This window comes from Molothrus aeneus, chromosome 31 (genome assembly GCF_037042795.1).
Source record: "Molothrus aeneus isolate 106 chromosome 31, BPBGC_Maene_1.0, whole genome shotgun sequence".
NCBI lineage: Eukaryota > Metazoa > Chordata > Aves > Passeriformes > Icteridae > Molothrus > Molothrus aeneus.
In genome coordinates this window covers 370,125-386,406 of record NC_089676.1, presented here as the reverse complement: position 1 = coordinate 386,406, position 16,282 = coordinate 370,125, and the positions used below count along the sequence as shown (strand labels likewise).

Below are 16,282 nucleotides of genomic sequence, written 5' to 3'. Positions count from 1 at the left end.
TATTCCTCACTCAAACCCAGGTCAGGTCATTCACTCCAATGGGAAACACCTCTCAATTCCCAGGGCTGCTCAGGTTCCCAATTCATTCCTCAGAGCCAAATCTAACCCTCTGAGTGACACTTGGAACTTCTCTTTCCATCACTGCAGGAGAAGCAATCTCATGGTTCTGCTGCCTTCTCCACACCCCACTCACCACCTCAAGTAATTTCAGTACCAGCACAAAGAAATATGAACTTGTCAAAGATCCAGCTGGGCTTAAAATAAAGAAGGAAAACATAAACCCCCCCAAATCAAGAGAAAATCACAGGTGTGCAGAGCAGAGGAGCTGGCAGCAGGCATCAGAGCAGGAGAATCCCATGGGAAGAGCCAGATGAGAGCCAGGAATGTGAGGAGGGATTTTTCAGTCCTGGCTAGCAGCTGGCTCTTGCTCTGTGAAATATTAGTCACAAGTGGCTTGGGAAAATGGTTTAAACTTCAAGGGAGAATGCAGGCAAGAAGGGAAGGGAGAAGCAGCTCAGGGTCCCTTCACACACTGGAAGCAGGCAGCAGCACAAGCTGCACTTGCCCTTTGCAGGTTATCTTTGCTTTTCCTTAATATTATGCAAATGACAAGCTCCTGTTCCTGCTCCTCCTGTTCCAGTTTTGCTCGAGGCTGTCAGATGCATTTCCCAACTATGAATAAATCCAAAATTTCTAGGTTTGGTCTCAGGCATCCCCAGCACCAACCCCAGCTGTTCTGAGGTGTTGCAAGAGGCCTCCAGGCAAGGATTAAAAGCTCTGTTGTAGCAGAGATTGTCAAATTACCAAAATGGAGTTACAAAAGGAATAGGAAACATTTTCTTAAATGGAAACATTACTCACAACAGTAGCAGCAACAGGTGGTCTGAACCAAAGCAACCAAACTTCAAACATGGCTTTGAAAGTATCAGAAATTGTGAGAATTTCCCTCATTTCTCTGGAAAATTAAAATTGTATGGAAAAAGCAAAGACCTTTGCATGAGCAAAGCCTTATCATGTAAGGAAGCAAGAGGAGTCTGTTGGGAGAAGGGACAGAGTGCCATGGGTGGCTCTGGGTCAGTCTGTGCTGACACTGCAGAACAGAGCTCTTGGTGAGGGCTGGACCCCAGAATGATCCCTGCAGAGCCAGAGGGAACCTGCCCCTGTTCCAGCCGTGTTTGGTACAACAGAACCCAGCAAAACTCATGGAACAGAGCTCTTGGTGAGGGCAGGACCCCAGAATGATCCCTGCAGAGCCCAATCCTCACCTGCCCCTGTTCCAGCCGTGTTTGGTACAACAGAACCCGGCAAAACTCATGGAACAGAGCCCTTGGTGAGACGGGGCAAGGCTGGACCCCAGAATGATCCCTGCAGAGCCAGAGGGAACCTGCCCCTGTTCCAGCCATGTTTGGTACAACAGAACCCAGCAGAACTCATGGAACAGAGCCCTTGGTGAGGACAGGACCCCAGAATGATCCCTGCAGAGCCAGAGCCCCACCTGCCCCTGTTCCAGCCGTGTTTGGTACAACAGAACCCAGCAGGACTCGTGGAACAGAGCCCTTGGTGAGGGCAGGGGCAAGGCTGGACCCCAGAATGATCCCCGCAGAGCCAGAGCCTCACCTGCCCCTGTTCCAGCCATATTTGGTACAAAAGGACCCAGCAAAACTCATAGAACAGAGCCCTTGGTAAGGACAGGACCCCAGAATGATCCCTGCAGAGCCAGAGCCTCACCTGCCCTGTTCCAGCCATGTTTGGTACAACAGAACCCAGCAGGACTCGTGGAACAGAGCCCTTGGTGAGGGCAGGACCCCAGAATGGTCCCTGCAGAGCCCAAACCTCACCTGCCCCTGTTCCAGCCGTGTTTGGTACAACAGAACCCAGCAGGACTCGTGGAAAGCCCGGGCTCCCTTACCTGCCAGGGGCTGCAGGGCCTTCTCCAGGGAGGCAGGCGCGGGCTCCTTGCGGAGGGGCCGGCTCAGCGCCGTGTCCTGCCCGCCGAACAGGCCGGGGCTCTCCGGTAACTTTTTCCGTCCGTTGGTGCTGGCAGAGTTGCTGACTCTGCAGCTGCCTATTGCACTTGTGAAAAGGTTTGTGTGTTCATCGCTGCTGGCTGCCTCTGAGCTGGGAGTGAATCCCCCCAGGGACAGAGCTGGGGAATTTTCAGAGCAGTCTATCTGCAGAGGGGTCTGCAATCCCAGCGCCAAGGAATTGGACTCTGCAGGCTCTCTCCTGACCCACTGCTCATCTCTGCTTAGCAAACCCTTGGAAGGTGAGAGGTGAGGACAAGCCATGTGGCATCTGTGTTTCTCTTTGTGTTTGTACCTATCTCCAACAGCCTCCTTCCCAAACCTGTAGCGCTTCAAGGACTCCAGAACCGTTCTGGAGGAGCTGTTGGCCGCGATGGTGTCCATGGAGACCTGGGGCTGCTCGGAGGAGCGGTGCTCCCGGTGCTTGTGGCGGTGCCTGTGCTTGTGTTCCAGCATCCAGCCATAGGCCATCTCGGGGGGGACGCTGGGGTACGTGCTCATGGACAGCAGAGGAGTCCTGCTGGTGGTGAGGAAAGCTTCCTGGCGCAAGAGTTTATGCTTCTTCTTGTGGTATTTGGTGGGGTTGAGGAGCAGGTGGCCTGTATGCATGTAGGAAGGTGGGGGTAGGGGGGTGGTGAAAGAAGGAGAGGGTGGAGGAGGGTAAAGAGTTGGAGGGTACCTTCCATAATAACCTAATCCTATGGGAGCAGCTGCCAGGGGAGAAGGGGAGTAAGGCATGCCATAGGAGGGGTAGAACCCGGTGCTGGACAGGGGGAAGCTCAGGCTATGCATGAAAGGCATTTCTGCCATTGCTTCCCGCATTTTTGGAGGCCTGCCTCTCTTTTTCTTTAAATCAGGTTTTCTAATGTAGTGCAAAGGATCTAAAGGAAAAGTAGGGTGGGTGTAGAAACTATTGAAATTTATCCTAAAAATGGTAGGCAGCAAATCTCGGGGTATAAAATGGTGACTTCTGTGGGTTATTCTAATTTCACTTAACCGACTTATTAACTCCTCTAGCTCAGCGAGGAAATCAGGGTCCTGCCTCCCTCGGAGCTGAGGGTACTTCTTTTTCCTTTTTCTCTTCTGCCTCTTCATCTTGTCGTAGCTGAGGTAATCGTGGCTGCGGCGCTTGCACTTGTGCTTGTGCTTCTCCTTCAGGTTGCTGAGCACGGTGGAGCTCTCGGTTGGGATGAGGGACACGTGGTCAAACGAGTGCCTTTTCTTCTTCTGCCCGCAGAACTTCTCGGCTCGGTCCGAGGTGCTGTTGTTGTCCGTGCCTATGCCGCTGTCGCTGGGGATGGTCTCGTCGCTGTGGGACTCGCTCACGGGGGACGGCGTGGCCTCTTTGAGCGACGTCAGCTCGCTCAGGTGGGACGGGGAGTTGGGCAGCAGCGTGGGTGGGGACAGCCTCCTCCTCCCCTTGGCCGCTTTCTTCATGGCGAGCGTCTGCACCACGCTGCCCTGCCTGGAGTGCAGGTGCAGGTAGGGCACCGAGCTGGGCTCGATGAAGCCCGCGTCGCTGCTCACAGGGCTCTGCCCCCCGCTCACGGCTGAGGACTGCGAGCACACCGGGGACGGGAGGATCTCCGAGGGGTTCGCTGCCGAGGGCAGCAGGTGGGGGAGGACTTGTCCTAGGGACGTACCGGGAGCTTGCTGGGCAGATTTCTCCAGAACTGTCAGACTGGCGGCACTGCTGGCTAAAATGCCGTTCAGGACAGCTTTAGGTTTCCTCCCTCTCCTTTTTCCTATGTAAATTGTTCCTTTCTTGCTGACGTTGATTTGCTGGCCTAGTTTTGAACCGAACGTGGCAGCAAGAGTTGACACGGTGTTGTGGAGCTTGGATTGCATCTTCCCTTTGGTATTTGGTTCCACTGTACTGGACAGAATCTGATTCAGGAGTTTCTTTCGCTTCAGAGTTTTCATTTTATTTATTTTTCGAATAATTGTTTTCATTAACTGGCCATTATTTCTCTTGGCAACTTTTCTGTCTGAGTCTACTTCCAAATCACTCATGCTACAAATACTGGGGCTTTGGACTTCCTCTGGCCCTCGGAGCTGGTCCTTCCTCTCAAAGAACTCCCCAGGTCGATGCTGTTCGCTTTCAGGCCCCATCTTGCTCGAGTTCTCTGTTCCAACAAAAGGTGCCACAGACAGAATAGGTGGTTTCATTTTTATTGATGACCGGATCTGCCTTTTAGGTCTCCCCCTCTTTTTAGGAAAAGCTTGTCCTGATAAACTTTGTTTTAGGGAGGGAATTTCCACTTCAGGCTGCAAAATTGGGGGTTCTTGCTCTTCTTTTGACTGCACTGAGAAGACTTTTGATGCTGGGATCTTAAGAGTTCTTTTGGGGGGACCTTCGAGTTCTGGCATTTCCTTGGATTTAGGTCTTCCTCTCTTGGGTTTGTATATGTCAGGTAAGAAATCATCCGACATACACAAGCTAGAGGGTTGTTTGTGAGAGCTGTAGAACTTTGGAGTTTGTTTGTCAGTCTCAGCCAGCAGTGCCAGGGACTGTCCATTAGCTTCATTCAGCTTTGGCAACTGATGCTTGACAAATTCATGCTCCACAAATGAGGATGATCCGATGTTTTTCAGGAATTTGGCCTGCTCCAAATTACTGCTCGATAGTGCACTGTATGAAATGTTTTTAAAAAGCTCTGACCTTTCTAGTTCCAGACCCTTTGGAGGTCGGCAGGCGCTCCTCGACACCACTTTAGTCCATCGTGGCTTCCTTCCTTTTCTTTTCTTTAAAGGTTTTGATTGCTGAGTGCTGCTCAGGTTTTTTGCTCCTTGGCAGGATTTCTCAGATGCAGCTATTGCACCGATCTTGAGGAACTGCTTGCTCCCAAACAAGCTGGTAAAACTAACTACTGAAGGGGTGACAGTAGCGTGGATGCTTGTCTCAGCTGCCAAAATGGGTTTTTTCCCTATGGGAGGACTTGTTCTCGAAGTTTCCACGTAAGATGCTTTCGAATCACTTAAGTCTTTCTCAGCACCTTTAAAATCAGTGCTGAGGGTGTGGTTCAATGTCCTGTTCAGACTCAGCAGGGAGCTGTCCGAGGAGAAGGGCGTTTTGCCCATGGGATCTGAAATGCCTTCCAAGAGCTCTGCCGTGGAACTTAAGTGCAATGAGTTGGACGCCAGCTGGGAGGAGGCTGTGGAGAGGCTCCTGTTCAGGGTGGGGACAGACACAGTGGGGGAAGGAGATGGGAGATTCCCCTCTCCCACTGCACTGAACGGGGACTTGGCTGTCGACACCTCCGAGGCACCTCCTGTCCTGAAGTCTGGTGAAGTGCAATAAACTGGAGGCTGCTTCTCGTGCTTTGATGTTTCATAAATCCCTTTCTCACTGGATGAGTAGGCATCCTGTGGAACACACATTCCTTCATTGAACATCTCTTTGCCTACGTCAGCAATTTCTTTTCGAATGGAAAACTTGTCCAAGATACTTTCTTTGCTCTGTCTCATAATGTGCTTCTCAAAGGTTTTGCTGGTTGTATTTTCCTTCAGTAAATCCACAGGCTCGTGGCTTTCAAGGCTGCTGAGGTTTGAATTGCAAGGAAGCTTAAAGGGCTCTGAGGAGGGCACGAGGGAGTCTGCTTTCAGAGTTCCAGAGTCCTTGGTAGCCAAACCAGCTGGGCTGCCCATCCCTGCTGGCTTCTTCCCACAGTCCTTGCTAACCAACCCCACAGGACTGCTGATTCCTGGCACCTTCCTCCCAGGGTCCTTGCTAACCAGTCCCATGGGGCTGCCAATCCCTGGCGTCTTCCTTCCAGAGTCTTTGTTAACCAGAGCTGTGCTGTTCCCAGTCCCTGGCATCTTCCTTCCAGAATCCTTGTTAAGCAGACCTGTAGGACTATTCATTCCCAACAACTTCTTCCCAGCATCCTTGTTAACCAATCCTGCTGGAGTGCTGATCCCTACTGGCTTCTTGAGAGGCTCCTTGCTGGGCAGGGCAGTTGGAGCGCTGATCCCTGGAACCTTCCTCCCCACATCTTTGCTGATCAACCCAACTGCAGAGCTGGTCACTGGCTGCTTCTTTCCTGAATCCTTGTGGACTAACCCTGTTGGAGTGCTGATCCCTGGAGGTCTCTTCCCAGAGTCTTTGTTAACCAATCCAATTAAGGGGCTGATTGCTTGGGGCTTCTTCCCAGAGTCTTTGTTAACCAATATGGCTGCGCTGCCAATCCCTAATGGCTTCTTCCCTGAGTCCTTGTTCACCAACCCAACAGCAACCCCAGAGCCCGGCAGCTTCTTCACCAAATCTTTGTTAACCAACCCACTTGCAGTTATAGCTCCTGGCAGCTTCTTCCCAGAGTCTTTCACCAAACCAGATGTAGTTCCATTCCCACTTCCAGGCTTCTTCTGCTTGGTTTTGGAAGACTTGGAAGGAGGACAAGTTGCAATAAGTTGAGCCAATTTTTCTGTGACAGTTGTTGCTCCGTTAATTTCTGTTCTATCCTTTAAATCAGAATTATGGCTACTGATAATGGTTGGAGGAGATGATTTTATATAATCTGTCATTTCAGAATGCAATGGGGAAACTTTCTTAGATAAAGGGGTTGTTTCTACTTGGATACCTTCTTCCACGTGTAACTCAACTGGTGCAACTTCTCCAGCTTTCTTGTAAGACTTGGAAGGGTCCTAAGAGTTAATAAACAAAAAAAGCCTTTAGGAACAGGGTACAAAGTATCACTTTGAGTAACACAGTATCTTTTTATGTTTTGGTGATTAACACTTGCTCTGGTATCAGGGTTACTGTATAAACAGAGGCTTCATGATCCTATTAATTTCAAAGCGAACAATAGTAATATCAGTAATTTAAATAATGGCATAATAAAATAAACACATTCAACAAATAATACTTATATTCATATTTAAAGCAAAATGTTTTAATGGTGGACCTGCTGAGGCTTTGCTGATGTTAACAAAACACAAACTCCCTCCCAGTCCGAGAATACAAACCATTTAATCTGTCCCCCAATTATTACAAATATCCTCCAAAAATACTGTTGATGTTTATTAATAAAAACTCACTAACAACAAAGTGCTGGGCTATTTATAGTGTGAGAGCACTTGAAGAGCTCACATGGTGCTGAGCAGCAGCTGAGCAGTGCCCTGGAAGGGCTGGCACTGTCACCGTGTCCCTGCACAGCCCTGCTGGCAGCTCAGCCCTGGCCCCCCAGCCCTGAAACAGCTGCTCCTCCCAGCACAACACTGACAGTCAGGAAAATAAATTTAAAAAATTAAAAATAAAAAAAAATAAAATAAAATAAAATAAAATAAAATAAATATAAAATAAATATAAAATAAAATAAAAAATAAAATAAATATAAAATAAAATAAAATAAAACAAAATAAAACAAAACAAAATAAAACAAAACAAGATAAAATAAAATAAAACAAAATAAAATAAATATAAAATAAAATAAAAAATAAAATAAATATAAAATAAATTAAAATAAAACAAAACAAAATAAAATAAAACAAAACAAGATAAATAAAATAAATTAAAATAAAATAAATATAAGATAAAATAAAACAAAATAAAATAAACCAAGATAAAATAAAATAAAATATAAAATAAAATAAAACAAAACAAAATAAATATTAAATAAAATATTATTTTATTTAAAAATAAAATAAAATAAAACAAGATAAATAAAATAAATTAAAATAAAATAAAATAAATATAAAATAAAATAAAATAAAATAAAATAAGTCAAATTATTCTGCTTGCATGGAGGGGAGCGTGATAATGCACACGCACACGGAATAACTGAAACTCACACTTAATTTCCAGCTCACACCTAACCAAACTTGAAATTTATTCTGTAAAGGTTAAAATCAAAACTGCAACACATCATAAATCCTACTGAGAGCATCTCAATAAATTCAAAAATTCAAAAATGGGCAGTGGAAGGTGTCCCTGCCATGGCAAGGGTGTGGAATAAGCTGGGCTTTAAGGTCCCTCCCAGCCCAAAGTCATTGTGATGCTGTGATTTTATTCCCAATTTGAAAAGCACCTGGGACCTCCCAGAACAAGCACTAAACATCGACGGAGTGAAAGACACCAATGCCACAACTCTTCATCCCCCTGCCATAAAAACTGCTAAGGCAAGGCCTGGCCCTTCCAGCCCCTGATGCCAGAGCTGCACCTGTGGATGCTGAAGGAAGGAACAGCCTGGATTCCTCTGCACAGCCAATTTTGGTGCTGATCATGAAGGATTTGTTCAGTCAGCTGCACTTAACCAGGAATCTGCAGCCTGGATCCAGCTGGACACTGCTGAGATGAGAAGCAGCCGTGTGGGTAATGGGGGAGCCCCTGCAGCCCGAATCCAGGGCTGCTCCTTCCTGCAGGGGTGGCAGAGGGGGCTCCCTGTGCCCACCTTCAGGCCTGGCACGCACATGGAAAGCCCTGAGTCAGCAGGACACCACCCTGAGCCTGCAATCCAAGCTCCTGGAATTCCCTGGGGCAGACTCTGAGTGCCAGAGAGTCACTCATGGCTATTAAAGCCTTCAGAGAGCTTCATCCTCCTCCTACAGCCTGAAATTCTGACGAGAACTTTGGATGAAAAATCTCCTTTGTTCAATAGACTTCAAAAACCCACCTAAATACTGACTTGGGAATTCAGCTCCTCATCCCTGTGTTTACATTCCACGTTATTCCTTCTTTTTTCTGCTCCTCCTGGGTGCTCTGCCACCCCTGGGCCGGGTTCTGTGGTGCCCTCACTGCCACTGCTGGGTACCCAACACCTCTTGGCAGGCTCTGCTTTTCCCTGTTCACCTCCATTTCCAAACAAAGGGCTTGGAAGTTTCAATAGACACTTAAATAATAAATACAGAACTAACAAAACCCTTCCAAACAGCAGCTTTGATCTGAGCAAGATGCCAGGATTCTGCAAACAAGACTTTAGCATCAAACACAGATCCTCTGAAAGCTGAAGGAGTGTGCCCTGGAAAGTTTCCTTCTCATCTAAAGGTGAGTGAGTTTTCCAAGCACACTGAAAATTATTTCAAAGAACATGAAGCATCTAGGGAGATGTCAGACAAGAAGTCAAAAAAGTCTGTCATTGTTTTCAGCATTTTTAAACCCAAAATTCTTATATGGGATTTTTTTTCCCCCATAAATCTACTTAATAATCAGCATGATTAACAGAAACATTTTGGAGGGAAATTTTGAAGAACAAAATTTCATCCAGTAATTTCTAACAGAAACATCTTGAGATGTTTCTTTTGGAGAAGGTTGCAGTGGCTGCAGAAACCTTAAAAAAAAGTTCCCAACATCAGCCAGAGAATCAAAGTTTCTTCTTGCGATTCTGTATCATTGAAAATTTCAGAATTTTGGTTGAAGTGAATAGCAGGTACTGCTGCCACTAAGGAGGAGTAAGAGCATTGCAGACAGATACCAAAATCAAACTGCAATCATGCACTGCCCCAAACTTCAGGAATAAAAAGGACATTTTCTGTGCAGAGGCAACAGTGGAAGAACTGGACTCCACTGCTCATACACTGAGGGAATCAGGTAAATAAATCAACTTGAGCCACATCAGCCCAAGTGTCCCAGCACACAGACCCTGTCCTGGACACCCCCTGGGAAACACCCAAAGGAACAAACCCCAGAACACCCCCAGAACAAACCCCAGAACACCCCCAGAACAAACCCCAGAACAAACCCTGGAACAAACCCTAGAACAAACCCTGGAACAAACCCCAGGACACCCCCAGAACAAACCCCAGAACAAACCCTGGAACAAACCCCAGAACAAACCCCAGAACAAACCCCAGAACACCCCCAGAACAAACCCTGGAACAAACCCCAGGACACCCCCAGAACAAACCCCAGAACAAACCCTGGAACAAACCCCAGAACACCCCCAGAACACCCCCAGAACAAACCCCAGAACAAACCCCAGAACAAACCCCGGAACACCCCCAGAACACCCCCAGAACAAACCCCAGAACAAACCCCAGAACAAACCCCAGAACAAACCCCAGAACAAACCCCAGAACGAACCCCAGAACAAACCCCAGCAACAAACCCAGGAACAAACCCTGGAACAAACCCTGGAACACCGCCAGCAACAAACCCTGGAACAAACCCCAGAACACCCCCAGGAACAAACCCCAGAACAAACCCCAGAACAAACCCAGAACAAACCCCAGAACACCCCCAGAACAAACCCTGGAACAAACCCCAGAACAAACCCCAGAATAAACCCCAGAACACCCCAAGAACAAACCCCAGGACCCCACCAGAACACCCCCAGAACAAACCCTGGGAAACACCCCCAGGAACAAACCCCAGAACACTCCCTGGAATAAACCCTGGAACACCCCCAGGACACCCCATGGAACAAACCCCAGAACAAACCCCAGGACACCCCCAGAATACCCTCAGAACAAACCCTGGAACAAACCCTGGAACACCCCCAGGACACTCCCTGGAACAAACCCTGGAAAAACCCCAGGACACCCCCAGAACAAACCCCAGGACACCCCCAGGAACCCCCCAAACCGGGGAGGGGAGTTGGGGGATACATCCCCAAGTCCCCCCAGGACACACATCCCACACACATGCTCAGGAATGTGGACATCCCCCAGGCACAGCCCCAGAACACAGAATTCCCAGAATTCCCAGAATCACTGGGTTGGAAAAGACCTTCAAGATCATCGAGTCCAACCCAGCCCCAAGAGCTCAACTAAACCCTGGCACCCAGTGCCACATCCAGGCTTTGTTAAACACCCCCAGGGGTGGGGACCCCAGCACCTCCCCAGCACAGCTCTTCCTTCCCCTCAGACACAGATAAGAAATGCTCTGAGATAAGAAATGCTGACTTAGAAATGCTGTGGAACAGGACAGACATTGTTGAGAGAGAGAAATGGAACCAGAGACAGGTTTAGGTTTCAAAGGATGGCCTTGCAAATAAGACTGGAGACTTCAAGAAATAAAACTGTGAAAGATCCATTGTAGTGGGACCCAGGAGGGGTAATGTTAAATTATTTGCTTTAATGCATTTAAAGCATGGTGTGGCTGATAGGCCAAGAAACACTTATTATTATTGTAATTAAGAAAATCATTAGCTTCTAATTGTGATGGCATCAATTATAACATCTGTATTGTCTCACCCTTCGCATGAGACTGAAAATAGAATCAAAGCTTCTAAAACACCTCTCAGTTGCCTCAAATCTGGGTCAGAAAAGGGCATAATCCAACAGGACAGACCTTGGGATAGAACATCCTAGAACATCCCTTGGGACAGAACATCCTAGAACACCCATTGGGACAGAACATCCTAGAACATCCCTTGGGATAGAACATCCTAGAACATCCCTTGGGACAGAACATCCTAGAACATCCCTTGGGACAGAACATCCTAGATCATCCATTGGGACAGAACATCCTAGAACATCCCTTGGGACATGACATCCTAGAACATCCCTTGGGACAGACCATCCTAGAACATCCCTCGGGACAGAACATCCTAGAACATCCCTTGGGACATGACATCCTAGAACATCCCTTGGGACAGACCATCCTAGAACATCCATTGGGACAGAACATCCTAGATCATCCATTGGGACAGAACATCCTAGAACATCCCTTGGGATAGAACATCCTAGAACATCCCTTGGGACAGAACATCCTAGAACATCCCTTGGGACAGACCATCCTAGAACATCCCTTGGGACAGAACATCCTGAAAGATCCCTTGGGATAGAACATCCTAGAACATCCCCTGGGACAGAACATCCTAGAACATCCCTTGGGACAGGACACCCTAGAACATTCCTTGGGACACACCTTGGGATACACATTTGGATACACCCCCAGGACATGCCCTGGGACACACCTTGGGATAGATACACCCCCAGGAAACCCCCCTGGGACACATCTTTGGAGACACCCCCAGAACATCCCTCCAGGACACACCTTGGGATACACCCCCAGGACATCCCCTGGGACACATTTTGGGATACACCCTCAGGATATCCCCTCCAGGACATCCTGTACAGGACACATCCCCAGACACACCTTGGGACACACCCCCAGGACAACCCCTGGGACACATTTTGGGACACACCTTGGGACAGATACACCCCCAGGACACACCTTGGGACAGATACACCCCCAGGACACACCTTGGACAGATACACCCCCAGGACACACCTTGGGACAGATACACCCCCAGGACACACCTTGGGACAGATACACCCCCAGGACACACCTTGGGACAGATACACCCCCAGGACACACCTTGGACAGATACACCCCCAGGACACACCTTGGGACAGATACACCCCCAGGACACACCTTGGGACAGATACACCCCCAGGACACACCTTGGGACAGATACACCCCCAGGACACACCTTGGGATGCAGTCCCAGGACACCCCGTCCAGGACACACCCGACAGTGTCACAGGCTGTGGCCACGGGGTCAGGGTGACCCCAGCCCAGCTCTATTGACACACTGGGCAGGCAACCTCCAAACCCACAGCTGGGCAGGGACAGCACTGTCACCTGCACAGGGACAGCAGTGTCACCTGCACAGGGACAGCAGTGTCACCTGCACAAGGACAGCACTGTCACCTGCACAGGGACAGCACTGTCACCTGCACAGGGACAGCACTGTCACCTGCACAAGGACAGCAGTGTCACCTGCACAGGGACAGGAATGTCCCCAGATCCCACAGCTGGGCAGGGACAGCACTGTCACCTGCACAAGGACAGCAGTGTCACCTGCACAAGGACAGCACTGTCACCTGCACAAGGACAGCAGTGTCACCTGCACAGGGACAGCAGTGTCACCTGCACAAGGACAGCACTGTCACCTGCACAAGGACAGCAGTGTCACCTGCACAGGGACAGCAGTGACCCCATGTGCCACACAAGGGCTCTGTGAGATGGGAGCACAGAGCTGAAGTGCAGCCCAAGTGACAGAGTGTCCTCAGAGGCTGCTCCTGTCACTGTCACCATTAGAAATGAAGGATGGGACTATTTTCAAGTTTAAAAAGATTTATTCTAGAGATAAATATCACTCTTAGGGGTTGGGAGATTTTAGAGAACTATTCAGCTATAGCTCAAGAGCAGTCACAAGTTTCGTTGTTACAACATAATAAATAACTTTATAACAATATATTATATATATATTATGTATACTGTACATTAGAATATATATAATATATATAATATAAATCATACATATAATATAGAATAATATATATTATATATAACATATAATATATATTATATATATAATATTATATATATTATATATAAAATATATTGCATATATTATAATATATATAATATATAATATATAATAATATATATTATATATAACATATACATATTACGTATATGTATAACTTTCTAAACAAACATAACTTTATTTTTAATTTCTAAATTAATATTAATTAATAATTAATTAATATAAATATAACTTACTAAACTAATGTAACTTCCTAAACTAACAGACAGTTGCCACAGAATTTATTTTACTTTCCTAACTTGCCACCTTTACTTACTTCTGCTGCACTGTGGATACTTTTGGCTCATGGCTTCTGTCTCATTTGTACACATATTTTTCTGTTATAACTTCTAAACTCTTAATTTATAAACCCTTCACCATCTTATCTAGTTTCTCACTTATTTATATTTTTATATACAATTATAGAAATACAAGTTTATTATTTTTCTGTTTCATATCTGTGTGCTATATTTTTGCTCTATAGTTTCTCACTTATTTAAAGTATATTTTTACATACAATTATAGAAATACAAGTTTATTATTTTTCTGTTTAATATCTCTGTGCTGTATTTTTGCTCTATAGTTTCTCACTTATTTAAAGCATATTTTTACTTACAACTACAGAAACATAAGTTTATTATTTTTCTGTTTCATATCTGTGTGCTATATTTTTGCTCTATAGTTTCTCAGTTATTTAAAGTACATTTTTATATACAATTATAGAAATATAAGTTTTTTATTTTTCTGTTTAATATCTGTGTGCTATATTTTTGCTCTATAGTTTCTCACTTATTTCAAGTATATTTTTACATACAATTATAGAAACATAAGTTTATTATTTTTCTGTTTAATATCTGTCTGCTGTATTTTTACATCAATCCAAGCTTTTCCTAAGGCTGCAAATCAAACCCTTCTGTGCCTGTGGAAGTTTCTGTTTTCCTGATTCCCACATGCTCCTGTGGACCTTGAAATGTTTCTCTGTCTCCTGGTGCTGCAGGGGAGCATCCAGCCCTTAATTCCTTCCTCAGCCCTGCTTCCCTTGGGCAGATTTATATTTATATTTATATTTATATTTATATTTATATTTATATTTATATTTATATTTATATTTATATTTATTAAAGTCTATGTTTCTACCTGTAATTCTCTTTATATTTATATTGTGCTAGGGAAGCACAGAGTCAGGTTTCAGACACATTTGCGAGCGCTGTGGCAAAAAGCAAACAACCTCAACATGTCCTGAGTGTTTCACCTGCTCTCTCCTCCTGGCTCTCCAAGGATCTGCCTCCATGTTGCAATCATTTGGACAATGCCATCAAAAATCTCCTGGAAGGGTTTTCCTGGAATTCTGTGCCTTTGCAGCCCAAATTTCGAGCACTGCTCAGCGTTCCTGTGGTGTCAGCTGGAATGAAATGGCCCATCTGGGCCCAAAGCTGTTCCAAAGATGAGATTCCACTGCATCCAAAAGCATTTTGTGCTTTCAAAACTGAAACATTTGTTCCTGTGCAATCTTTAGTTCAACTCTCTGGTTTAAGAGCCCATGCAATAAAAGTGTTGCCCAAAGCAATTGCATCAAGCACGTGAAGTTTCCATAAAATTGGAATTATTCTTGGTTTGACACTGAGCTGAACTGAAAATTCTCTATCTCCTGTGTGAGCATACAGTTTCTAGACTTGCACCATCCATCTGAGGAAGAATAATTCCAGGTTATTTTGCTGGAAACTATCAAAATGAACAGGTTGGAATTGCTGGGCCACAGGTAAGTGGTGGCCTTGGCAGCGCTGGGGGAAGAGCTGAACTCCAGCATCTTAAAGATCCTTTCCAAGCTGAACAATTCTGGGATTCCAGAATCATCACAGTACCAAGAGCAAAAAAAGCCCTTGATTTTCAAAAGGGCATCAGGGTTTATTACTACTAGATCATGATTGACTGTCATTATCACTGGTATTTATGTGCAAAAAGGTCAAGGGTAGCTGATCCTGCCTGAGAACAGGAACATCCATCAAGGCTGGTGTCACACTTCTCAACTAAACCCTAGTTACAAAACTCAAAAAATAAAATAGAAAGACAAAAATAAAATTTAAAAATAAATATATAAAAATAAAAATATCAAAATAAAATAGAAATAAAAACTAAAAATAAAGCCTCAGCTTCCAACACCTGAAGCAGTTCAAAGGAAGCAGCCTGTTCAGGAAAATGTTGTTTGGGATTTCTCTTGAGAGCCACTGGCAAGCAATAAGGATTTTTTCTGCACATCCACAGATTTCTCCATTATTGTTTTGGCTGTTGTACTTCAGGCCAATGCTCAGAGTAGAATTCAAAGGAGCATTCTGAGAAATCACAGGAATTGTTTTGTGGTTGTGGCATCAACACATTCTAGGCAATCCCCCAAATAAAAATGCTGTTTATTTTTCACCTCCAAGACTTTTTAGTTTTTAGCCTTTTCTAAAAGCAAAACAAAGATTCTGTGGAATTAACCTAAAACAAAACATTTTTGTCCCAAATCCTGCAGGAAATATTCCTGAGCTACCCAAAAAGAAAACAAATCAATTTTTCATCTTTTGAATTTTAATTTTTTTTTTTTTTGTTTGAAACTCTTTCAGTGGGCGGCTGTGATTTCATCAGCAAACTTCCCTGCATGACCAAAGGCAAGAGAAAAAAAAACTCCAGAATTCTGCACTCAGCAATTTTACACAGGAACAGGGAGATGGAGCAGGAGGGCAAGTCCCAACCTGCTGCTCTGTGTTCCCACTGTCCCTTCTTGTCTTTTATTGCTAAACCTTCACTGCTGCCAGCATCCTACAAAATAAAAGGGACAAAATGTCTATTTTTGGTCAAGGCTCAGGGTTTGGGGCTCAGCCCAGCAATGTCTCCCTGCTCCAGGACACTTTTTGAAAGGATGAAATCCATGCTCAGTGTCAAAAAGCAAAGTGAGCAGGAATGTCACTGGGAATGTCAGTCATTTCTTGGTTTCCCTTTCCTGCTTTATGATTTTCTCCTCAG

General features: G+C 45.5%; 1 protein-coding gene across 2 annotated transcripts in view; it reads right to left on the bottom strand.

The window, feature by feature from the left end:
• ASH1L (ASH1 like histone lysine methyltransferase) overlaps nucleotides 1-16,282 on the bottom strand; it is an 83,695-nt gene that overhangs the window by 51,476 nt on the left and 15,937 nt on the right. For both annotated transcript variants that reach the window (XM_066568007.1, XM_066568008.1), the window contains exon 3: nucleotides 1,910-6,668. In XM_066568007.1, coding sequence (XP_066424104.1) covers nucleotides 1,910-6,668 — 4,759 coding nt within the window. The remainder of the gene's footprint in view (nucleotides 1-1,909; nucleotides 6,669-16,282) is intronic.